Source organism: Pan paniscus, chromosome 19, assembly GCF_029289425.2.
Source record: "Pan paniscus chromosome 19, NHGRI_mPanPan1-v2.0_pri, whole genome shotgun sequence".
Taxonomy (NCBI): domain Eukaryota; kingdom Metazoa; phylum Chordata; class Mammalia; order Primates; family Hominidae; genus Pan; species Pan paniscus.
In genome coordinates, this window is record NC_073268.2 from 11,160,206 (window position 1) to 11,185,817 (window position 25,612).

General features: G+C 53.1%; 1 protein-coding gene across 2 annotated transcripts in view; it reads right to left on the bottom strand.

The window, feature by feature from the left end:
* Positions 1–13,931: 13,931 nt before the first annotated feature.
* Positions 13,932–25,612, bottom strand: part of TRPV1 (transient receptor potential cation channel subfamily V member 1) — a 28,274-nt gene continuing 16,593 nt past the window's right edge. Inside the window, exons 12-16 of one of the 2 annotated variants that reach the window (XR_008621657.2) lie at positions 22,023–22,345; positions 20,532–20,659; positions 19,934–20,049; positions 15,101–15,503; positions 13,932–14,630 (exon numbers count right to left, since the gene is read on the bottom strand). Coding sequence is in view for 1 of the 2 variants with exons in the window: in XM_055101402.2 (XP_054957377.2) it covers positions 15,331–15,503; positions 19,934–20,049; positions 20,532–20,659; positions 22,023–22,345 (740 nt within the window). In the remaining variant the exon portion in view is untranslated. Of the gene's footprint in view, positions 15,504–19,933; positions 20,050–20,531; positions 20,660–22,022; positions 22,346–25,612 lie in introns of both variants that reach the window. The other variant, XM_055101402.2, reaches the window with a different exon arrangement.

Below are 25,612 nucleotides of genomic sequence, written 5' to 3' on the forward strand. Positions count from 1 at the left end.
AAATGTTGGGAGGTTGCATCCTTCAGGTGACTTCCACTGTGCTCTCAGGTGCTTAAAGCCTTTACCTCTCCTAAGCCTCATCCCCTTCCCAATCTCTCATAAGAAGATAAGGAGCAGCCCTTTGTCTCTGCCCTAGCTCCCTACCTACTCAAGGCCTTCTCCCAGAGTCCACAGGGGCCCAAAGATGGTCCAGAAAGCCATATCACAAGAGTATGTATCCACTTCAGACCTGAGGCTGAGAGCCCGAGGGAAAGGAAGAAGCATTTCCTCATCGCTCCATAGTGTCCTCGTGCTGCCAAGGGCTGTGCTGGGCTACCCGGCTGCTTGCTCACCAGCTCACCCACTCCTTCTCTCATTTTCCTGCCTGCTCTTTTTTTTTTTTTTTTTTTTTTTTTTGAGATGGAGTCTCGCTCTGTCGCCCAGGCTGGAGTGCAGTGGCGTGATCTCAGCTCACTGCAAGCTCTGCCTCCTGGGTTCATGCCATTCTCCTGCCTCAGCCTCCCCAGTAGCTGGGACTACAGGCGCCCGCCACCACGCCCGGCTAATTTTTTGTATTTTTAGTAGAGACAGGGTTTCACCGTGTTAGCCAGGATGGTCTTGATCTCCTGACCTCATGATCCACCCTCCTCGGCCTCCCAAAGTGCTGGGATTACAGGCGTGAGCCACCGCGCCCGGCCTCCTGCCTGCTCTTTTATTGACTCATCTACTTACTCAAAAATTACTAATATCCTCTGTGTAAGAAACTCAGGGAGACCGAAGGAAAGAGATGAACCTTCCAGGGACTCCATGCTCAGTGGTCTCGACCAGAGCTAAGACATCATCCCAATGACCATGTCAACCTCTTCAGAGAGGGGCTGCGCTACGGGAGCTCAGAGGAAGAGAAGATCCTTCCAGTTGAAGACAGGGATCAGGGAGGGCTCTGTGCTCCGTTGGGGTGGGATTTGGTCTGGATCTTGACACCAGTCTCTGGTTTGGGAAAAGCCCCGAAGGCAGAACAGCATGAGAAAGCCTCAGGAGAAGGGGAGGTCTATGTCTGGAGAAGGAAGCTCTTGGCAGCTGGAGCACCAGATGTGAGAAGACAGTGATAAGCGCAGGGCTGGGGAGGACCCCAACTGTTGGGCAAAGACCTAACTCCTGGGGCAGAGCAGCTGCTAGACCGTGAGGGTCTGTCCTGCGCCCGCCCTACTGGTCACTGCACACACCACATCCCACCCAGCATCATAAGCACACGGCAAGGCCTTGGCCCAGTGACACCCTGGCTCCAGACCTGCTGTAGGTGCTGTTTGTTTCTTCCTTCCTTCTGTCCAGACCAAAGGGCACCAGCTGGGTGTGGTTGACCCAGGTGAGCAGATAGCTCTATACCATTTCTACTGCATTTCTGTTCCTTAAAATCAAAGAACTATCCCTGAACAGCGCAGGGCTGGGAAGGAGACTGTCCATCCATTTGCTTTGTGCCAAGAAATGCCCAAGTGTTCTGGGCTCTGCAAGGCCAGTGCCTCCACAGCCTCCATCAGTCTGTATCTCTGTCTCTGGGCAACACCTTTTCCAGGGTCCACGAAGGAAGCCAAGATGACAGCTGCTCTCAGGGAATGGCACGATGGTTCAGGAGCACTCCCAGGTCCAAAAGTCTCTCCTATCTCCAGACTCCCTGGTGCCTTTGATTCCACCATTAGGCCTGTTTCCTTAGGGGTCAGCATTGCCCTCTTTCTTCACCTGTAATTTATTCTTTTTTTTTTTTTTTTTTTTTTTTTGAGACGGAATCTTGCTATGTCACCCAGGCTAGAGTGCAGTGGCACAATCTCGGCTCACTGCAACCTCCGCCTCCCAAATTCAAGCAATTCTCCTGCCTTAGCCTCCCAAGTAGCTAACCACAGCATCCAGCTAATTTTTGTATTTTTTTTTTAGTAGAAATGGGGTTTCACCATGTTGGCCAGGCTACTCTCAAACTCCTGACCTTGTGATCCACCCGCCTCAGCCTCCCAAAGTGCTGGGATTACAGGTGTGAGCCACCACGCCTGGCCTTTTCTTTTCTTTTCTTTTTGAGACAAGAGTTTTGCTCTGTCGCCCAGGCTGGAGTGCAGTGGCACAATCTTGGCTCACTGCAACCTCCACCTCCTGGGTTCAAGCAATTCTCCTGCCTCAGCCTCTCAAGTAACTAGGACTACAGGCGCATGCCACCACACCCGGCTAATTTTTGTATTTTTAGTAGAGACAGGGTTTCACCATGTTGGCCAGGCTGGTCTCAAACTCCTGACCTCAAATGATCCACCCGCCTCGGCCTCCCAAAGTGCTGGGATTACAGGCGTGAGCCACCGCGCCCGGCCTTTTAATTTTTTCTTATCTTTTCTGTTTCTCTCTGGGCCCAAGTCCCCTACTCAGCTCTGAAGGGGGTGCCCAAACCTTCACATGAGGGTCCTCAGAGGGCCTTTGGGGCAGAGAAGTGGACAGCAATTTAGGAGACATGCCAAGCTCAGCCCTTGGCTGGGCGGAGGAGGCTTTGCAGAGCTGAGCCTGGAGCTAAATCTGTGAATTGGGGGGATGGGCTCAGAGAAGGCAGCCTGACGGTTCCTGCTGAGGAAAGGACGTGGGATTTTCCCAAAACTCTGTCCTCATTTTTCTCCCGAGGTCCAAACCTCCCCTGGACAAGTGAGAGCGGGTGGGAAGGGGCAGGAGAGCCAGGGACGCGGTCCTTGCCAGCTTAGCTCAGGGATGTCTCTGCCCTTTCCTGGACAAGCCCACCCAGACCCAGGCTGCCCCCATGACCCCACACGACACCTGTCTGGCTCCTTCTCCACCAGTTTTCCCTCTTGCCTTCCAAGATGGAGCCTCCACCTGGGTGTCCCTCAGGCACCTCTCACCCAACATTTCACAACTGAATTTGGCTCATTCCTCCTGACCTGGATCTTCTCCTCTGATGCGCCATGTCAGACGGCCCCGCCATCCCTCCAGGCCCTCCCACCGGGATTCCTCCTTCTCCTTTACCTCCCATGGCTGGTCCTGCAGACCCCATGATACTGACACCTGTCTGTGCTGTCCCCTCCTCTTTATCCCTCACCACCCAGGCTCAGACATCACCACCTATCACCTGGGCTTCCCAAAGGCCTCCTCATGGCCTCCCTGCTGTCAGCCTCTCCTCTAATCCATCATCCACGCAGATCCCCCAGAGTCACCTCTCCAGAAGGCACATCTCACCATGCCCTCCCTCCCACAAAAAATCCCTCCATGGCTCCCCACTGCCCTGAGGATTATCCAAGTTCCTTGACTGACCCCCAGGACCCAGCTCCAATGGGACTCGCCTCCCCAAAGACTCCTCTACTGGCCGGTATTTCAGCTACACCAGACTCCTCACCTCAGTGGCCCCACTCTGAGCCATGGCTCTCATGTCCCTCTGCCCAGATGCACTTTTTCCTTCCTCTCCACATCCTCTCTAGCACCACCTCCTCCAGGAAGTCCCCTGAGACTGCCTACAGGATCAGAATAACCTGCCACTCTTCAGGCCCCACGGGGCTAGTTCACCTCTCTGTGGTCACTTCCCACTCTCTCCTCGACTCCCCTTTCACCAGACTGTGAGCAGACGTGGGCATTTTTCTCTCCATGTCCCAAACTCCTTGTCCTGAGCCCAACCCTGGGGCTGGTACACAGGACACCTCAATGATTATAGCTCCAATTAACAGAGGGGAAGCACCAAGCTCAGCCCTGGCCCAAAGGGGGCCTGGGATACAGGCAGAGGAGGCAGGGCCACCCCGGATTCAAGGGACGCACAGGTGAAGTGGGCTGGGGGACAGCTTGAGAGGCACCCAATGAGCTGGGGGTGCAGAATCTATAATGGAGGCAGCGGAGGGGCGGGATGGGTGACCCTAGAGAGGTCCTTTCTCTGCTCCAGGTCTCCTCCACGTCCCCAGCGAAGAAGTAAAGCTGATCATCCCAGCCCTGCCCAGTTCCCAGGGGCTCCGTGGAGTGATGAGGACAATGATGATGGTGAAGGTCACAGAAACACTCTCAATGCCAACACGGGCTGAGCGCTGACCGCGTGCCAGGCGCTGCACTGAGCACTTTGTTGACTTGATCCCAATTAACCGTCATCCTATAGTTGGTGCCATTGCCGGTGTCCCCATTCCAAAGGTGGAGTTCAAGAGCTTGAATAACCCGGCTGGGTGCAGAGTGGATGGAAAGCCATGGGTGTGTGTGTGGAAAACGTGCCCAACAGAGGCTCCGGGTCACCTGGAACTTCCAGCCAGCATTTTGCTCTTCGTCTGAAGGGTGGCTCCAGCCATCCCTCACCTCCCTCAGGAGCCCTCCTGACTGCTCCTGCCTCAGCACCCCCTGATCCCTCCAAGGAGGCTTCCCTAATTGTGCCAGTCACACTGACCACCCCAGCTCAGCCCCCTGAGTGTGCCGTGCTCCCCACCGCACCATCCCCCAGTCATACCTCGCTGGGCACCGGGCCACCCCGGGCAAGACTGAGAGTCTCAGGTCTCCCCAAGAAAAGGGCTCCCTGGGGGGGGGGTGCCAGGCCCCCGCTCGTGCCCCTCACGGTGCCGCAGTCCGTGTCCCGAGCTCTCCAAACCCACCTCTTCTTTGTGGGGGTGATCTCCGCCGGCCTCTTCTCTGGCAGGACGGCAGGGTTCCCACTGGGGGCAGCAACTCTCTTGCCCATGAGAGGCACCATCTCCTTGGGGTGGGCTTTCATGGCTGGAATACAACCACAGGGCAGATGCTCAGGCCGGGGGGACGGGGGGAGCTTCAGGGAGTTTAGGGCCCCCATGTGGCTGCATCCAGCTCCCGTTCACACTACCTGGAACTGGAAGCTCACTCCTCCCTTCCCAGTTCACCAATCCTTCTTCAAGGACAGAGAAGCTGTCCCCAAAGCTTCCCCAGCTCCCTGCTCTAGCACCCCCAAATGCTATGGTCCTAGGAGAGCCCAGCAGGGTGTCCCAGTAGAGACCACCATGCCCCTGTCCTCTCTCATGACACCCTCCCCAGCCGACCAGTCCCCAGGTGGACCCCTGAACTAGTGGAGAGTCCAGCAGGGTGTCCCGGTAGAGACCACCATGCCCCTGTCCTCTCTCATGACACCCTCCCCAGCCGACCAGTCCCCAGGTGGACCCCTGAACTAGTGGAGAGTCCAGCAGGGTGTCCCGGTAGAGACCACCATGCCCCTGTCCTCTCTCATGACACCCTCCCCAGCCGACCAGTCCCCAGGTGGACCCCTGAACTAGTGGAGAGTCCAGCAGGGTGTCCCGGTAGAGACCACCATGCCCCTGTCCTCTCTCATGACACCCTCCCCAGCCGACCAGTCCCCAGGTGGACCCCTGAACTAGTGGAGAGTCCAGCAGGGTGTCCCGGTAGAGACCACCATGCCCCTGTCCTCTCTCATGACACCCTCTCCAGCTGACCAGTCCCCAGGTGGACCCCTGAACTAGTGGAGAGTCCAGCAGGGTGTCCCGGTAGAGACCACCATGCCCCTGTCCTCTCTCATGACACCCTCCCCAGCTGACCAGTCCCAGGCAGACTCCTAAGCACTAGCTCTGCTTTCCTGAGGTCCCTCTCCGAGTTTGTGATGAGCAGCTCTCCAAGAGTTTTGACCTCCACAGAGCAAGATTATCACCTCCTTTGCTCTAGATGTTATGCTCCTAGTAACACAGCCTCAAGCTCCTCAGGTGTTTTGGATTCCTCAGTGTCCAGGTGGTCTCTGCAGCCAACACACCGATCATCTCCCCCGCCCACCCAAAGCTGCGTGTAACCAGCTTATGGCTGCCTGTCCATTAGATTCCCCTCTCACCTGCAGGGAGCAGCTGAGTCCCCTTGCCCCAGGCAGAGGAGGCCGACCCCCCAGTCCAGACCTGCTTTACTGATGCTCAATGTGGGCTGGGCACCGTGCTGAGCTCCGAGGGGTGTGGGGATTGGGGAAGGGGGACTGATACATTTTCCAACAAGACCAGGATAGACCGTACAGGCTGCTGTGTGGAGGAAGGACAAGCCGGGCAGAGGGCAGAGGCTGGGAGGGTCAGGAGTGGCAGGAGTGGGGCGAGCTGCTGTGGCCAGAGAACCTGGGGAGCTCATGGGGACCCTGCCAGCGAAAGCCGTGCGGGCAAGCTGGGCCCTGTATAGTCCTCGAACACTGCATAAGAGCTGTGGCTTCAGGCAGGCACAGTGGCTCACACCTGTAATCCCAGCACTTTGGGGGTCCAAGGTGGGCAGATTGCCTGAGCTCAGGAGTTCAAGACCAGCCTGGGCAACATGGTGAAACCCCGTCTCTACTAAAATACAAAAAATTAGCCGGGCATGGTGGTACATGCCTGTAGTCCCAGCTAGTCGGGAGGCTGAGGCAAGAGAATCGCTTGAACCCAGGAGGCAGAGGTTGGATTGAGCCGAGATTGTGCCACTGCACTCCAGCCTGGGCGACAGAGCGAGACTCTGTCTCAAAAAAAATGAAAAAAAAATAAAATAAAGTTTTTATTAAACATAAAAAAGGAGCTATGGCTGACCCCTGGGGGCAGCTGGGAGTTGGGTGCAGAGGCTCTGGGTTACATAGGAGAGCGCGGGCTGCGTTGGGGGGTGGGGGAGACCAGAAGCCAGGGGCCAGGAGGAGGCTGCTGCAGGGGCCATAGGGACGGGGAAGGGGGCCAGCCGGCCACAGAGGGATGACATGGGCAGGGAAAGGGCTGTGTGGACAGGTGGTGACTGTGTGGTCAGGGGGTGCCACTCTCAGCTTGAATCATCCTCAGGGGACTCACCTGGCGACACATAGGTGGGGGCAGGAAGATGGATTTCTGTAAGAAGAACCCAGCTGGGTGGGGTGGAGCTGGGGCCACTGGTGATCCTACCCCAACAGGAAAGCTTCCTGGAGGAAGTTTCCGGAGCCAGGTGTCATCAGGCTGGAGAGAGTCCCCCGCCCTCCAACTCAAAGGGAGCAGGCTCAGGATGGAGGAGGCATCGGCGAGGGAGAGCTTTGGCCCTGGAGCGTAGGCAATCTTGAGGCCAGGCAGGTGGAGCAGCCCACAGAGAGGGACTCCTGGGCACCCGGCCCTCCCGTGTCCAGTCACAGCCTGAGGAGGATGGGCAGCCTCTATGGTTTTCCCCATCCCCACGTGGCCTTTGGTAGACTAAAAGGCTGGGATGCACCGAGCGTGAAGGAGACAGATGAAGGGCGCGTCTCTTGCCCCTCCCAGGGCCTCTGGTTTCCTTTCTGAGAAGTGGGCTGAATGGTCCCCAAGGACTCTGTGGCCCTGAGAGCTGGTTGCTCTCTCCCTTCTCTGGGCCCGAGAATGTGGCCTGCCCTGGGCCTCTGGGGCAGGAGAGGCTCAGGGAACTCTGGACTAGGGCCGCAGCAGCTATCATTAGCTCCCTGAGTCACCCCGTAAACCCCACGTTCTCACCTGCTGGACTCTCTTGTTGCCCTGGCCCTCCCTCTCTCTCCCAATCCCTGACACTGATTGAAATGGCCTTTCCCGGGCGACAGACCAGGCCGCGGAGCCACAGCTGCTGACTCAGCACCTGTGAGATGCCTGGGCCCCGTCTGTCTCCCACGGTGGGGCCACCTCCTCCCATCCTGAACTCCCATCACAGTCCTGCCCCAGAAAGCCACCTCCCTGGGTCAGCCTGGGGAGGCAGGAGCCTCTCCTCTGCCCCCAGCAGTGGTGAGATTGGATGTCCCTCCCCAGGATTCCCAAACCTCAGGGGAATGTTCCTGAGTCTGTAAGGACCTATATTCTCACACATCCCTACAGCCAAGAGTGCAGCCAAGAGTGCAGCCAAGAGTGCAGCCAAGAGTGCCTCCCTACAGCCAAGAGTGGGCCCCTGGCTGGGGCCCAAGCTCCTTCCAACCCTCCTCCCAAGGCCTATTGGCCAAGGGCAGACATGGCCCAGAGGACCTCTGAGGGCCATGCTCTGGGCTCCCCAGGGGCCTTGGAGATCACCAGCTGCCTTGTGCACAGAAGACTCACCTGGTGAGGTTCTGGGTGGTCGTGGCAACCCTTGCCCTGAGATCACTGCATGTCTGGGGCCCAAGGCCCCCGGGTGGGACTGTGGCTGAGGCGGCGGGAAGCTCTCATTGCAGGCAGAGGGATGGCTGGAATGAGGCATCAGAGGCAGAACTGGCTGAGCCACCTGCCCTCGGCGCCAGGCAGGCCACGCCCACCAGCCACAGCTGCAGCACCCGCCCACCCACGTGGCCCGTGTGAGTCACCCCCACACCCACACAGCAGCCTCACCCCCACCGGAGAAAAGGCAGGGGAGGCCGCAGGTGCCAAGGTCGAAGTTCTGGGTCCAACTCCTCCCTCTCTGGCATTCCATGCTGGGCAGGGACTGCCCATCTCAGGCCTGTTTTCCCAACTAGGAAATGGGAATGATAACACCTACTTTCCAAGGGAGCCGTGAAGAGCCAAAGAGATCACAGAGGTGGGAGGGCCTAGTGAAGAGTCAAGCGCTCTGCTCTGTCCCCTGGGAGGGAACACCGCAGCCCAGGCCTAGCCTGGTTGACCTCAGGGCGGCCAGCCCCAAGACTCGGCACTTGTTCTCAAAAGTCGGTTCCTGGGATCAGGTCTCTCGGGGACGGAAGTCCCCATTTAATGCTGTCCACCAGCAGTCACGCATCATGGTCCTTAGTGTCAGCCTCACCCCTTCCTGGCTGAATGACCTTAGCAGGTCATTTCTCCGAGCCTCAGTCTCCTCATCTGTGAAACGTGCTTCATAAACCCACTTTGCAAGGTTATCGTGGGGCTTCAACAAGTACAAGAAGAAAGGGCCAGAACAAGGCCCAGGGCACGGCAAGAACTCAATAAACAATGTCAGCTCTTAGCTATGATTGCTTTTGTCATCTCAATGTATTCTCCCAGCAACTGCCCAGGTTGCCCTTCTCCAAGGCCAGGGCATCATAGAAGCAATCGGTGCCCTCTCTCCTGGCCCAGGCTGCAGCTGTGAAGTGGGTGGAGTGAGTCAGGATGGCCGTGTGTGTCTCGCGTCACTCAGGAACTGCACACCTGCTCCCCGGGGCGAGATTCGGACAAGACACAGCTGGGACAGAGCAGGAAGTCTCTGCTGACGCGGCCGGAGCTGGCGCCTGATGCGCAGGGAAATCCCCAGCTGTGAGCCTCTCAATCCCTCATCATCACAACCTGCCTGGCCTGGGGAGGAGGCAGGAGGCAGGTGAGGCTTCTAGGCCACGGGAGAGCAGGACCTATGGCCGGTAAGGGGCAGACCAGACTTGCGGGTGTGGGTGAAGCAGGAGACCGCTTCTGCCGTTGAAGTCAGGGGGTCCTGAAGTTCCCACTCACAATCTGAGATCTCATGACTGTGCCTGAAACTCGACCGGTAAAGCCCGATCTGGGGTTGAGCACGGCCTCTGGCCACTTGCTCACTCGCCCTCTCCCGACCCAGCCCCGCGCCCTCCCGGTTTGCCTCTGGCGGCTCAGACGCCTGGGGAGGCGGCTGCTGCCAAATGTCAGTGCTTCCGTTTTGCTCGTGTTCATACCTTTTCTCAGAGGGCAGGTGGGAGCTGGTGAAAAAGGCCCCTGTCTCCCACCCAGAGGTGTGCCCTGTGCCCAGCAAGGAAGAAGGGGACCCCCGCTCTGCTATGAGAGGCAGCAGGAGCCAGGTCACCCAGTGGAGTCACAGTCACTACTTAGGAAGCCCGAGCCCATCCTAATCCCACCCCAAACACACAGAAGCAGCAGCTTCAGCCCCTTAGATGGTCTATATTCAACCCCATTTAACCCAGCGCATGGTGAGAGCCCCCGGGAGAGGCCGTGGCAAGGGCGCAGGTGGACAACGAGGGATTCAGAACTGGAGAAGGCCGTGTCCACCCTCGCGGGCCACAGGGGACACAGGCTCAGGCAGGAACCATGACCCACCATGTGGGTCATCAGGACAAAATGGGCTGAGACCCCCAAGGCGGGAGGAAGTCCCTCTGATGGGGTGTAGGGGATGAATTCGGGAAAGAGGGAGCATCTGCCTGGACTTGGAAGGAGGGAAGAGGCCACAACACGGTGAAACCTCATCTCTACTAAAAATACAAAATTAGCCGGGTGAGGTGCTGCACACTGTAGTCCCAGCTATTCGGGAGGCTGAGGCAGGAGAATTGCTTGAACCTAGGAGGCAGAGGTTGCAGTGAGCCGAGACTGCACCACTGTACAGCCTGGGCAACAGAGCGAGACTCCGTTTCCAAAAAAAAAAGAAAAAAGAAAAAGAATGGAAAAGTGAAAAGGAATATGATCAGAACAAAAATATAACATGCTATAGTGCAAATGCATACAACACATTGGTCAATGCTGTTAAGTTTAAATTAAACACACACACACACACAGAGAAACAGAAAAAAAGATAAAAGATAAAATGACCACTTCATACTCTTTAGAATGGCCCAAATCCAAAATGTTGACAGCACCAAATGCTGGTGAGGACATGGAGCAACAGGAACTCTCGGCCATCACTGGTGGGAATGTAAAACGGTGCAGCCACTTTGAAAGACACTTGAGTGGTTTCTTACAAAACTAAACATACTCTCACCATTCAATCCAGCAATCACACTCTTTGGTGTTTCTTCCAAGAAGCTGAAAACTTATGCCCACACAAAAATTGCCCATAGATATTTATAGCAACTTTACTTATAATTGCCAAAACTTGGAAGCAACCAAAATGTCCTTCAGTAGGTGAATGGATAAAGAGTGGTACATCCGGCCAGGCGTGGTGGCTCACACCTGTAATCCCAGCACTTTGGGAGGCCAAGGCAGGTGGATTGCTTGAGGCCAGCAGTTCAAGACCTGGCCTGGGCAACATGACGAAACCCCATCTCTACAAAAAATACAAAAAAATTTGCTGGGCGTGGTGGTGGGCACCTGTAGTCCCAGCTACTCGGGAGGCTGAGGCAGGAGAATGGCGTGAACCTGGGAGGCGGAGCTTGCAGTGAGCCGAGATCGCACCGCTGCACTCCAGGCTGGGCGACAGAGCAAGACTCCGTCTCAAAAAAAAAAAAAAAAAAAGAGTGCTACATCCAAGAGAATGGAATGTTATCCTCCAATAAAAGAAATGAGCTCTCATGCCACGAAAAGACATGGAGGAAACTCTAATGCATAATACTAAGTACAATAAATCAATCTGAAAAGGCTATGTATTGTATTGATGATGCCAACTACATGACATGCTGGAAAAGGCAGTAAAAGATCAGTGGCTGGCCAGGCACGGTGGCTCACATCTGTAATCCCAGTATTTGACGAGGCCAAGGCAGGTGGACTTCTTGAGGCCAGGAGCTCAAGACCTGGCCTGGGCAACATGACGAAACCCCATCTCTACAAAAAATACAAAAATGAGCCAGGCGTGGTGGCTCTCACCTATAGTCGCAGCTACTCAGGAGGCTGAGGTGGGGGGATCTTTGAGCCCAGGAGGTCGAGGCTGCCATGAGCCGTGATTGCACCACTGCACTTCAGCCTGGGCGACAGAGCAAAACTCCATCTCAGGAAAAAAAAAAAAAAAGGTCAGTGTTGCCAGGAGCTGGAGAGAGGGACGGATTAATAGGTGGAGCATGGAGGATTTTTAGGCAATAAAATTCCTCTGTGTGATACTATAATGATAAACACAGGTCATACATTTGTCAAAACCCATGGAATCTATAACCCCAAGAGTGACCCCAGTGGACTTTGTTTTTTGTATTTTGGTTTCTTTTTTTTTTTTTGAGACGGAGTCACTCTGTCGCCCTGACTGGAGTAAAGTGACATGATCTCGGCTCACCATAACCTCTGCCTCCCGGGTTCAAGTGATTCTCCTGCCTCAGCCTCCCGAGTAGCTGGGGTAACAGACGTGCGTCACCACACCTGGCTAATTTTTGTATTTTTAGTAGAGACAGGGTTTCACCGTGTTAGCCAGGCTGGTCTCAAACTCCTGACCTCTGGTGATCCGCCCGCCTCAGCCTCCCAAAGTACTGGGATTACAGGCATGAGCTGGACTTTGGATGATAATGATGTATCAATGTCAACTCACTGATTGTAACAATGTACCACTCTGGGGCAGGATGTCAGTAGCTGGGGAGGTTGTGAGCACAGCAGGTGTATGAGAACTTCCTATATATTTTTTGTGTCAATTTTGCTGTGAACCTAAAGTTGCTCGAAAAATAAAGCTGGCCAAGCCCTGTGGCTGGCATCGCAATGCCAGTACTTTGTGGGGCCAAGGCGGGAGGACTGCTTGAGGCCAGGAGTTCAAGACCAGCCTGAGCAACATAGCAAGACCACATCTCTGCACGGGGAAAAAAAAATTGCCAGGCGTGGTGGCTCACGCTTGTAGACCCAGCTACTCAGGAGGCTAAGGCAGGAGGATCGCTTGAGCTCAAGAGTTTGAGGCTGCATTGAGCCATGACCACACCACTGCGCTCCCACCTGGGCAAGAGAGCAAGACCCTGTCTCAAAAAAATAAAATTAAAATAAAGCTTATTAATTTTTTAAAAAAGAAAGACATATGAATTGCAGGTATGTCCTTCCTTAAACAATCTCAGGTTTCCAATCTAATAACAAAAAATTTCTATCATTAGTTTTGCAAAAGTACAACCACAGGATCCCTTCCAGCTCTGAGTAAATTCGAAAGCTGATCCAGGCTGGGCACGGTGGCTCACACCTGTAATCCCAGTACTTTGGGAAACCAAGGCAGGTGGATCACTTGAGGTCAGGAGTTCAAGACCAGCCCCGCCAACATGGTGAAACCCCATTTCTACTAAAACTACAAAAATTAGCCAGGCGTGGTGGCAGGCACCTGTTATCCAGCTACCAAGGAGGCTGAGGCAGGGGAATCCCTTGAACCCAGAAGGCAGAGGTTGCAGTGAGCTGAGATCATGCCACTGCACTCCAGCCTGGGTGACAGAGCAAGACTCTGTCTCAAAAACAAAACAAAACGAAAAGCTGATCCAATTTGCAGAAGTTTGCAGCTGTCTGACACCCACACATTTTCTAAGAAAGGCCTACAGGTAAAGCACGGAGCCCCAGGCCCACAGCAGGAAGCGAGAAGCCCTCCCACCTCCCTCTGGCCCAGGATAGGCTGGCATGCCCCAGCACATTCTCTGCCAGGCAGCCTGACACAGCAGTTAAGAGCCAGGCTTTGGAGTCAGACTGCCTGGGGTCAAACCTAGGCAACGAGTTTACTGGCTGTGCAACCTTACTCACTGTTGGAACCTTGATTTTCTCATCTATAAAAGGGAACTAATAATAGCTTCTTCACGAGCTGTTAGGAGACTTAAAGGGAGATGCACGTGGAGCACCTTCATAAACACTCCCCACATCCCGGCTGTCGGCCTCCCTCCTCCAGGCTCCAGGCTCACTTGCCATGGTTACATGCAGGCACCTGGGGCAGCAGCCCTCGGCTCCTCCGTGGCGCCTCCTATGTGGAGGCAGACATGATGCTAGAGAACAGGGAGGAGGGATCCCAGTATTTTCTCCCAAAACACCTCTCCCGGTAGGGCCCAAGCCCCAGCCTCAGCCAAAGTTCATCCTTTCATGAACCAACATCCAATAATTCCACAACTAAACAACTCATTCTACACTCCGCAGATACTAACACAACCTGCCCATGTCTGGAACAGATCTCTCTTTCAGAGTATCTGTTTCTTAAGCTCTATTCTACAAAGGAAGAGTCAGCAAACTCTTCTGTAAAGGGCCAGATAGTATGTTTTTTATATTTTAGGTAAGCTTTTTATATTTTAGGTAAGCTTATATTTTAGGCTTTGCAAACTATTTGGTCTCTGTTGCAACTATTCACTTCTGCATTATAGCAGGAATGCAACCATAGGAATGCACACACACACGTACACACACACACATACAAACATGCATGCATGCACACACCCACACACGCACACACCCATGTGTACACACACGCATCCACAAGCAGCCTACACAGAGCCAATTAGCTATGCCAGCCCATTTCCTGCCACAAACTTTACACTTGACACAATATATATGTATACGTATCTGTTTATTTGAGGATGCCAGTATGGATGGAGTGGAAGCATGTGCCATTGCGGAGAAGCAGGACTGGGGTTCCTAGAAATGGAAGATCTTTCAAACATTCTTACCAGGTACCTTTGGGATGTGGTTCTGTAGTTTTAACCTGCACAGCAATTGAGCTGATCTTCTGGAGACTGTGATTCATCGTAAGGAAGGATGAAGAAGGCACTGCTGCAACAGCTTGATTCTACCAGAGCTGGGAGTGGGACAGCCTCCCCCATCTTCTCCAGGGAGGAAACACCAACACCCCCAAACCACCCGGGCAGGTAAGAGGAGCAAGCACGGCACAGAGAGGAAGGGCCTCTGCATTTTCCATCAAAGGAAGAGTTTGTTCCCAAAGGTGTTTTCCTGGGCTTCATTTACTTTTGCTCCTAGTAATATAAAATCAAAGAAGGCCGAGCGCAGCGGCTCACACCTGTAATCCCAGCACTTTGGGAGGCCAAGGCGGGCAGATCACCTGAGGTCAAGAGTTCGAGACCAGCCTGGCCAACATGGTGAAACCCCGTCTCTATTAAAAATACAAAAATTAGCCGGGCGTGGTAGTGCTCACCTGTAATCCAAGCTACTTGGGAGACTGAAGCAGAAGAATCGCTTGAACCCGGGAGGCAGAGGTTGCAGTGAGCCAAGATCACACCACTGCACTCCAGCCTGGGCAACAAGAGTGAAACTCTGTCTCACACACACACACACACACACACACACACACACACACACACACACAAAGAATAAAATCAAAGAAAACAGCCAGGCGTGGTGGCTCACACCTGTAATCCCAGCACTTTGGGAGGCCGAGGTGGGCGGATCACCTGAGGTCAGGAGTTCGAGACCAGCCTGGCCAACATGGCGAAACCCCATCTCTACTAAAAAAATACAAAAAATTAGCCAGACATGGTGGCACGTGCCTGTAATCCCAGCTACTTGGGAAGCCGAGGCAGGAGAATTGCTGGAATCCAGGAGGCGGAGGTTGCAGGGAGCCAAAATTGTGCCACTGCATTCCAGCCTGGGCGAGAAGAGTGAAATTCTGTCTCAAAAAAAAGAATAAAATCAAAGAAAACAAGGGCCTAACATGTCCCAGTAGAGACTGACCATCCACACTGTTTAGTAAAGTGAGTAAAAACCTGAAAGTCTGTTAGGAGATTCACTTGGGGACAGTGACAGTTGGATGTACATCACTCCCCATGCTTCCAAGAACGCTTCCCACAGCTTGTCCAGCGCAGATTTGGGAACATGCTGGGCAGGCACAGACCAGGCCAGGCTGCTGACAGAGCACTGGTGTTCCCTCGGCAGCCCCCCGTGGCAACGGGGTCTCCTAAGGCCCAGTGTTGACAGTGCTGTCTGCGTGACGTCCTCACTTCTCCCCGGAAGCGGCAGGACTCTTGAAGACCTCAGCGTCCTCTGGCTTCAGAGACCCTGAAAACTGTCGCAGATAAACTTCCTCGGGCTGAGCAGACTGCCTATCTCGAGCACTTGCCTCTCTTAAAAGGGGGACCAGGGCAAAGTTCTTCCAGTGTCTGCCTGAAACTGAAGGGTAAAACACTATTACTACCTTGGATGCAACAAAACAAACATTCACTTCTTGGCCTCCCAAGTCTCCAGATACAAGGAGGTCCAGGACGGGCACGGTGGCTCACGCCTGTAATCCCAGCACTTTGGGAGGCCGAGGCAGGTGGATCACCTGAGGTCAGGAGTTCAAGACCAGCCCGGACAACATGGTGAAACCCCATCTCTACTAAAAATACAAAAAAAAAAAAAAAATTGGCTGGGCATAGTGGCACATGCCTGTAATCCCAGTACTTGGGAGGCTGAGGCAGGAGAATCACTTGAACCTGGGAGGCACAGGCTGCAGTGAGCCGAGATCGTGCCACTGCACTCCAGCCTGGGCGAAAAGAGCAAAACTCCATCTCAAAAAAAAAAAAAAAAAAAAAAGAAGAAAGAAAGAAAGAAAGAAAAAACGAGGCCCAGGCATGCGAGTGCTTCCTGAGGCACCTGGATCGGTACAGTGTCCTCCTCCCTCAACTACTCAAAGAGCCTCATGCACTCTCGCTGTTCCTTAAATTCTCTTCCTCCATCCCACCCCGACTTGCTTGCAGCCTCAGGAGAGCCCATCGCCTGCCCCTCTCGGCCTCCATCTCCTCCCTGCCCCAGCGGGAGGGAGAGAGGGTCTCCACAGAGCAACGCCGAGGCCTGTCCTGTGAGTGGCTCAACACCAGGGCAGCTCTGGGTGACGAGCACCAGCCAAAGAGGCAGGATTTGGGGTCCAGGCCCACTGGGCGACAGCCTGGGCGACAGAACAAGATTCTGTCTCAAAAAAAAAAAAAAAAGAAAAAAAATTATAAAGGTGCCATCAGGCAACCTCCAACCATCCCCCATCCCTGCCCCAGTTAACATGGGTGTGTATATCCCTGCCACTGGGTCAATGTCTTTATAAATATCACAGTGAATGTGCAGTGTTGTAAACCACCAACACTGTCATGCAAACATAATACAAATCAACTGCCAAGTGAAATAGCAAATCTTGTCAAAGATGTAGGATGTCACTAAATCAACAAGAGTGACATTGAAAAACTACTCAAGGCCGGGCACGGTGGCTCACGCCTGTAATCCCGGCACTTTGGGAGGCTGAGGCGGGCGGATCACGAGGTCAGGAGATCGAGACCATCCTGGCTAACATGGTGAAACCCCGTCTCTACTAAAAATACAAAAAATTAGCCGGGAGTAGTGGCGGGTGCCTGTAGTCCCAGCTACTCGGGAGGCTGAAGCAGGAGAATGGCGTGAACCCGGGAGGTGGAGCTTGCAGTGAGCTGAGATTGCGCCACTGCACTCCAGCCTGGGTGACAGAGCCAGACTCCGTCTCAAAAAAAAAAAAAAAAAAAAAGAAAAGAAAAGAAAAGAAAAACTACTCAAATCACACGCAAAGCTATCTTTCAATAGCTCTCTGGCAAAGTTAGACCAGTTAACAACTGACAAAGAGATCATCAATAAGCATTATTATGGGATGTAGGGATTGCTTCCAACTAAACTCACAGGAAAATCACACGATCACAGGAGGCCTGTGGAAAAACCAATGGAACCCTCGAGCAGTTTTCTAAAAATGAGCCTTTGATAAAATAGATTTTCGCTTCCAGCTATAATGGAGTATCTAGTACTGGGCTAGCCATCGTGCTGTCAACGATCACAAAATAGGCAACATACAGGCAGCAAATGTTTTTCAGAGACAGGACATCAGGCAGTGAAAAATGGCAGTCCCTCAAATAACACCAACTTAGCAGCTAAAGATTTTTTAAAATTAAACATTAAAAAAAGGCAAGGCACGGTGGCTCGCACCTGTCATCCCAACACTTTGGGAGACCAAGGTGCGCAGATCACCTGAGATCAGGAGTTCGAGACCAGCCTGGCCAACATGGTGAAGCCCTGTCTCTACTAAAAATATAAAAATTAGCCGGGTGTACACATATACACCGTGGAATACTATGCAGCCATAACAAAATGATGAGTTCATGTCCTTTGTAGGGACATGGGTGAAGCTGGAAACCATCATTCTCAGTAAACTATCGCAAGAACAAAAAACCAAACACCACATATTCTCACTCATAGGTGGGAATTGAACAATGAGAACACATGGACACAGGAAGGGGAACATCACACTCTGGGGACTGTTGTGGGGTGGGGGAGGGGGGAGGGATAGCATTAGGAGATATACCTAATGTAAATGACGAGTTAATGGGTACAGCACACCAACATGGCACATGTATACATATGTAACAAACCTGCACGTTGTGCACATGTACCCTAGAACTTAAAGTATAATAAAAAAAAAATTAGCCGGGTATAGTGGCAGGTGCCTGTAGTCCCAGGTACTCAGGAGGCTGAGGTGGGAGGATCACTTGAACCCAGAAGGCGGAGGTTGCAGTGAGCCAAGATTGTGCCACTGCACTCCAGCCTGGGCAACACAGCAAGACTCCATCTCAAAAATAAAATAAAATAAATAAAAACTGCAATTCCCAAGAGAAGTGAAATTCACAAGGGGAGCCCTGTGATCTCCCTAACTTTCTGCCTAGGGACATTTCCCCAACTACAACGCGGTGAGCTGCAGTCTAAGAAGAGCATGGAATTGCCTTTGAGTTAAAGAAGAAGAAATCAAAAGCTGGGCAGCGGAAGCAGCTAGAATCTGTGGATCAGAGCACAGGGGAAGAGGAGGAAGGATTCATGGGGGTGGAAGCCCAGAAGTCTTTGGGGCAGATGAGTTCCCCACAGGTCCTTGCTAAGAGCTGAGCTGTGCTAGTTCATGGTGTGACTGCATGAGGGTGATCAGAGAGTGGCTCAGAGTATTTAAAGGGTGTTAAGAAGGTCTCTGGGCCTCTGAGGCCCCCAGTACTACTCAACCTTTAACGTCTCTGTCCCACTTTCATAAAGATAGAAAACAGAATAGGGGCCAAGGGGTTAGGGGCCAGGGGACAAGCGGTCAGGGAGGAGGGGTCATGGAGTTGTTTTAAGGGCACAGAGTTTCTGTGTGGGACGATTAAAATGTTCTGCAAAAAGGCCCGGCATGGTGGCTCACACCTGTCATCCCAGCACTTTGGGATGACCTGAGGTCAGGAGACCAGCCTGACCAACATGGTGAAAACCCGTTTCTACTACAAAAATACAAAAATTAGCCGGGCGTGGTGGCACGCACCTGTAATCCCAGCTACTCGGGAGACTGAGGCAGGAGAATCGCTTGAACCCGGGAGGCGGAGGTTGCAGTGAGCCCAGATCACGCCACTGCACTCCAGCCTGGGCAACAGAGTGAGACTCCATCTCAGGAAAAAAAAAAAAAAAAAGTTCTGGAAATAGATAGTGGTGAGTGTTGTACAATAATGTAAATGTACTTAATGACACTAAACTGTACACTTCAAAAGGATTTAAATGGCAAGTTTTAGGAGATAGATATTTTACCACAATTTTTTACAATTAAATACAAAGTAATTCAAAAAGTGTTCAGGGTTGTAATTATAACTCAAAATTTGTCCACTATAAACTATGCCTCTTTCATTTTTAGGTAAACGTCCTCAATTAGACATTTATTTAATGTTTTCTATTAAATGTTTACCAGTAACTGTTAAACAGCTTTCTTTCTGGTAGTAATTTTCCTCAGGGTTTTTCTATTTGTTCTTTTTTTTGAGACAGAGTCTCGTTCTGTTGCCCAGGCTGGAGTGTAGTGGTGCGATTTCGGCTCACTGCAACCTCCGCCTCCCAGGTTCAACCGATTCTCCTGCTTCAGCCTCCCGAGTAGCTGGGATTACAGGTGCCTGCCACCATGCCTGGCTAATTTTTGTATTTTTTTTAGTAGAGATGGGGTTTCACGATGTTGGCCAAGCTGGTCTCAAACTCCTGGCCTCAGGCAATCCGCCGGTCTCAGCCTCCCAAAGTGCTGGGATGACAGGCGTGAGCCACTGTGCCCGGCCTCCTTGGGGTTTTTCTGCTCAAGGCATCCCCTTTCTTCTTCTCACCCTCCCCTCTTCTCCACCTGCCCAGATGTGTCCATGAGTGACAAGTGTTCCCGTCTGCCTGTTTGTGTCCGCACAGCCTCTCAGAGCTAGGACGTCGCATGCACACGTGCAGAGTGAGGAACAGGGCTGAGGGGGCAGGGCAGCCCATATAAGGAGGCAGGGCGGGGCTGGGCTGCGTCCCCCGGGGCGCTGAGGACAGGTGCCTGGGCTGGAGGTGCTGGCACAGCCGCTTGCACGGGCCCAGTGAGCCGTCAGCCATCAGCCGTCAGCCGTGACAGCATGAGTGAGGTGCTCAAGTCAGCCCGTGACTATGTGCTCATGGCCGACGTCAGGAGCTGCCACAGCGCCCGGGTCCTGGGGGGATGAGGAGCCCGGCAAGGCGTGGGGAACCTGCAAAGCTCCCCCTGCCCAACGTCAGGCCACCAGCCAAGGAGGCGCCAAGCACTGGCCCTCACGGCTCACCTCTGCTTGACCGCAGGGAGAAGCTCAGGGTGCGCTTGACGCCCTCACAGTTGCCCGGGTCTTCGTTGATGATGCCCACGTTGGTGTTCCAGGTGGTCCAGTTCACCTCGTCCACCCTGCAGGGTAAGGGGTCGGGAGAGCCTGAGAGCTGTGCCCAGCTTCCCGGGCCGAGGGCTCTGCCCACAGGCCAAGCCCAAGAAACCCACCCATCAGGATGGAGACGTGGTGGGTCGGGGAGGGCAGAGAGGACTTGATTTTTGGACACCATCCTCAAAGATGTGATCTCTGACCACACTGTGAGGCCCAGGGGGACTTTACATATTGGATGCCAGGCTCTGACGCTGCTCACTAGACGACCCCTTCTGGACACCTCGAATTTTCCAGAATTTAGTGTCTGGGCCCCACCAGATGAGATCTAAGATGGTCCCCTGTGCACGCCCACAGCTGAGCTCAGGACGGCCCCAATCCCTACAGCTGGCATTGGGAGAGCCCCCTGTGCTCATGACCAGCCCCTCATGGAGGCCCTGAGGCAGGCTCTGTGTCCACAGGGGAGCCCCAAAGCTCCCAAGCCCTGATTCAGGTGGAGCCTGGGCATTACCTGAAGCACCACCGGTAGTCGTCCTTGCCATCAGGGGTGTACCCCACCTGCAGCAGCTTGCCTGAGCGGAAGGCCTTCCTCATGCACTTAAGGAAGCTCTTCTCCGTGTCCAGGATGGTGATGGCTCTCTGCAGGAAGACACCAAGGGCAGAGGAGCTGAGGGGCAGAGGGTGCATCCCGGGGCCACCCTGGCTGCCAGTATCCAGCTCCCCAGGGGCTCTCCCAGGCCCAGTTGCCTCCGGGGTGGTTGTCCAGTGCCCTCCACGCTAGCTTTGTTTCTGTAGCCTGGCGGGGTACACTGTATACAAGGGGCACAGCCCAGCCAGCCCAGACCTGTCCAGGTGCCACTGGTGCCTGCCGGGCCTGGGCAGGGCAGCCCTGGGAGTGATACGGAGGCCCCAGACCCTGCCCTGAGGAGCTCACGAGGGGCAACATAGGGTAGGGCTGAGAGCAGGGCCACGAGTGAGACTGCCTGGGCCAGGTCCTGGCTCTGCCACTTACCAGCCATGTGGCCTTGAGCACAGATACCTAACTTCACTACGCCTCAGTGCCTCATTCAAAAACGGAACAGTATAGCCAGGCACAGTGGCTCACGCCTGTGATCCCAGCACCTTGGGAGGCCAAGGCAGGCGGATCACCTGAGGTCAGGAGTTCAAAACCAGCCTGGCCAACATGGTGAAACCCCATCTCTACTAAAAATACAAAAATTAGCTGGGTGTGGTGGTGGGTGCCTGCAATCCCAGCTACTAGGGAGGCTGAGGCAGAAGAATCGCTTGAAGCCGGGAGGCAGAGGTTGCAGTCAGCCAAGATCATGCCAATGCACTCCAGCCTGGGTGACAGAGTGAGACTCCATCTCAGAAAAAAAAAAAAAAAAAAGGAACAGTAATAGAATCCACTTCACAGGACTGTTGTGAGGATTAAATGAGATCCGGTGAGACAGACACTTAGTACAGTCCCTATCACAGAGAAAGTGCTTCTTCATAAGAACGAAACTTATTATTAGTAGTTGGGGATGCAGATGTGGCCCACGGGGCTCAGAAATGTAGCTGTCAGGGCCCTGCCTCATGGTAGCTGCTCCCCTGAGTCTGGCCTCTGGTGCCCACCTTACACCAGGCTCCTCTGAGGTGGACACCCTGTCGGGCTGAGCCCTCCCCCTTCTTCCCACCCAGACCACAGCCAAGCACGGTGTCTATAAACACCAGCTGAGCTCATCTGCCCCTGAGCAGGTGCTGGGCAGGGGAACTTGCTGGAAGTCCACTGAGGGAGGTGCTGAGGCTGGATCCCCGGGCCTGGCCGGGCTTTCTGCTCCCTCCTCAAATCCTGCAGGGCTCATGTGCCCAGCTGGGTAAGGCAGCGGATAGAGAGGCCCATACCCTCCTGGCCACACACCGCCCCCCGCCCCCACCCACCTGCAGCCAGCTGTGTAAGACAGCAGACAGAGCCGCCCACACTCTCCTGGCCACTCACCACCCCCCAACTCCACCCACCCACCTGCAGCTTCCAGATGTTCTTGCTCTCCTGTGCGATCTTGTTGACAGTCTCGCCCATGAGGGCGATGAGCATGTTGAGCAGGAGGATGTAGGTGAGAATTACATAGGCCAGCAGCAGGATGATGAAGACAGCCTTGAAGTCATAGTTCTCAGTGAACTCCAGGTCGCCCATGCCGATGGTGAACTTGAACAGCTCCAGGCAGGTGGAGTACAGGCTGTTGTAGGAGCTATCGGGGGGCCTGCAGGCAGGCCCCCGCCACCTGTGCGACGTGGACTCAGACGGCAGGGAGTCGTTCTTCCCGTCTTCAATCAGTGTCACCACCGCTACAGGGCACAGGGAGGGCGGGGTGCCACTGGACAGAAGCCAATATCCCAAGTCCCCTGACATACACCCTCCTGCTCAGTCAGTCTCAAATAACTTTGTGACAAGTTATTTTTAAAGCACCCCTTCTTTAAAACTATCAAAAAAATTTTCATAGTATATTTTTAAGAACTTTATCATCATCTGCTAGAAAAATAAATAAATATATAAGTCTCTATGTGCAATGTGAATACAGCCACCTTTGTACAGTGCACAACCTGCTTAACCATACGTGTCAGCTCTGGCCCCACACCTGCTTTGTCCATCACACCCTGTTGGCCTGCATCCCTCAGAGGTCCACTTTGCTCCATGAGCACTGAGCCGCTCAGAGCAGAATGACCTCTCCCCACATGCTGCCTGCTTCTGTGGGAAGTGTGGCCCAGAGCCTGAGAGCCTCTGCAGCAGCTGTGCATCGTGGTTGCTGCCTATCAGTATCCACAAACCCCCCCGGCCTAGTCCCTTCCTGTACCTACTGAAATGCAGGGCCGTCAGATCCAGGTGCCAGAGCCCACACCTATTAGGTCTCTCCTAGTCACAGGTGCCCATCCCTCCCAGCCAGGGATTCCAACGCAAACGGCAGGGTGGGGACAGGGAAGGGGCACCACGTAAACCATGTAACTGTGGGACTCGGATAAGCATCAAAGCAGAGTCCAGTGCTCAAAAAATGATGTGGAGGCCGGGTGCGGTGGCTCACGCCTGTAATCCCAGCACTTTGGGAGGCTGAGGCAGGCGGATCACCTGAGGTCAGGAGTTTGAGACCAGCCTGGCCAACAGGGTGAAACCCCGTCTCTACTAAAAATACCCGGGTTCGGATTATCCTAGCTACTCGGGAGGCTGAGGCAGGAGAATCGCTTGAACCCGGGAGGCAGAGGTTGCAGATTGCGCCACTGCACTCCAGTCTGGGCGACAGAACGAGACTCTATCTCAAAAAAAAAAAAAAAAAAAAAAAAAAGATGTGGACATGTGAAAAGAGCACAGGAGCCAGCTGGAAGGGACTCCAGTGACTAATCTCAGACAATTTGAGTATTAAAATAAAAGAGGATAGTAAGGATTATAACCCATTTAACAAAGTGAGAATCCATGAAAACAAAAGACTCCATGAGGCCATTCTGATACAAACAAATACATAGAAATGGGGAATGGTTAGCTCTTCTCTATAATAGAATGCCAGGTAATAAATGCAGAAGCAATGATGGAGTTAGAAGATCATCTTCTCCGGGTGTGGTGGCTCACGCCTGTAATCCCAGCACTTCGGGAGGCCAAGGCAGGCGGATCACCTGAGGTCAGGAGTTTGAGACCAGCCTGAGTAACATGGTAAAACCCCATCTGTACTAAAAAAATAAAAATTAGCCGGGCGTGGTGATGGGCAGCTGTGATCCCAGCTACCCGGGAGGCTGAGGCAGGAGAATTGCTTGAACCTGGGAGGCCGAGGTTGCAGTGAGCAGAGATGGCACCACTGCATGCCAGCCTGGGCAACAGACAGAGACTCCTTCTCAAGAAAAAAAAAAAATCATCATTTGGCCACCATCACAGGATGAAGTGATTCAGGTAAGACTCATCAACGGATGCTAGAACTCCTGGGTGAAAGTCTGATGAGAAACAGGCTAGTCACATAGTTTCAAAGCATCTCCTTGAAAAGTATCCATCACAAAGGTAAATATAGTAGCTTTACAGTGGAAAAGTCTGGCAGATCCACCAAAACCAAGTCATCAAAGCTAACGTCACCAGAAGTGAGACGGACATCATGCGACTCCCAATAAAACACACAGCAGAAGACACACATCGCTTCTTGATATTCTGGCCAAAAATGCATGCCTGGCTATAATCGTGAGGAAACATCAGACACACCCAAATTGAGAAACATTGTCAAAACCACTGGCCTCTACTCATTACAAATTCTGAGGTGGCAAATGACAAGGAATGATGCAGGAAGTGCCCTGGATTAAAGGAGACTAAGGTCAGGCGTGGTGGCTCACCCTGTCATCCTAGCACTTTGGGAGCCGAGGCGGGCAGATCACTTGAGGTCAGGAGCTCAAGACCAACATGACAAAACCCCGTCTCTACTAAAAATACAAAAAAAAAAAAAAAAAAAAAAAAGCCAGGTGTGGTGGTGGGCATCTGTAATCCCAGCTACTGGGGAGGCTGAGGCACAAGAATCACTTGAACCCTTGAAGTGGAGGTTGTAGTGAGCTGAGATGGTGCCACTGCACTCCAGCCTGGGCAACAGCATGAGACTCTGTCTCAAAAAATAATTAATGGCCGGGCACGGTGGCTCATGCCTGTAATCCCAGCACTTTGGGAGGCCAAGGTGGGTGGATCACCTCAGGTCAGGAGTTTGAGACCAGCCTAGCCAACATGGTAAAACCCCATCTCTATTAAAAATATAACAACTAGCCAGGCGCAGTGGCTCACGCCTGTAATCCCAGCACTTTGGGAGGCCGAGGCAGGCGGATCGCGAGGTCAGGAGATCGAGACCATCCTGGCTAACACGGTGAAACCCCGTCTTTACTAAAAATACAAAAATTTAGCTGGGCATGGTAGCAGGCACTTGTAGTCCCAGGTACTTGGGAGGCTGAGGCAGGAGAATGGCGTGAACCCGGGAGGCGGAGCCTGCAGTGAGCCGAGATCACACCACTGCACTCCAGCCTGGGCGACAGAGCGAGACTCTGTATGAAAAAAAAAAAAAAAATATATATATATATATATATATGCATAAAAACTAGCCGGGCATGGTGGTGGGCGCCTGTAATCCCAGCTACTTGGGAGGCTGAGGCAGGAGAATTGCTTGAACGTGGGAGACGGAGGTTGCAGTGAGCCAACACAGTGCCACTGCCCTCCAGCCTCAGGGACAGAGTGAGACTCCATCTTAAATAATAATAATAATAAATTAATTATTAAAGGAGACCAAAGAAGCATGACAATGGAAGGTAATGCATGATCTGGGAATCTCATTTTCTGATAAAGACATTATTAGGACACTTGATGAAATGCAAATAAAGGCTATGGGTTAGCTAATAGTGTGGGTCAATGTTACCTTCCTGATTGTGATCACTGAACTGTGTTTATGTACAATAACTTCTTTTAGAAATACACACTGAAATACACGCTGAAATACACACTGAAGTACACGCTGAAATACACGCTGAAATACACACTGAAGTACACGCTGAAATACACGCTGAAATACACGCTGAAGTACACGCTGAAGTACACGCTGAAGTACACGCTGA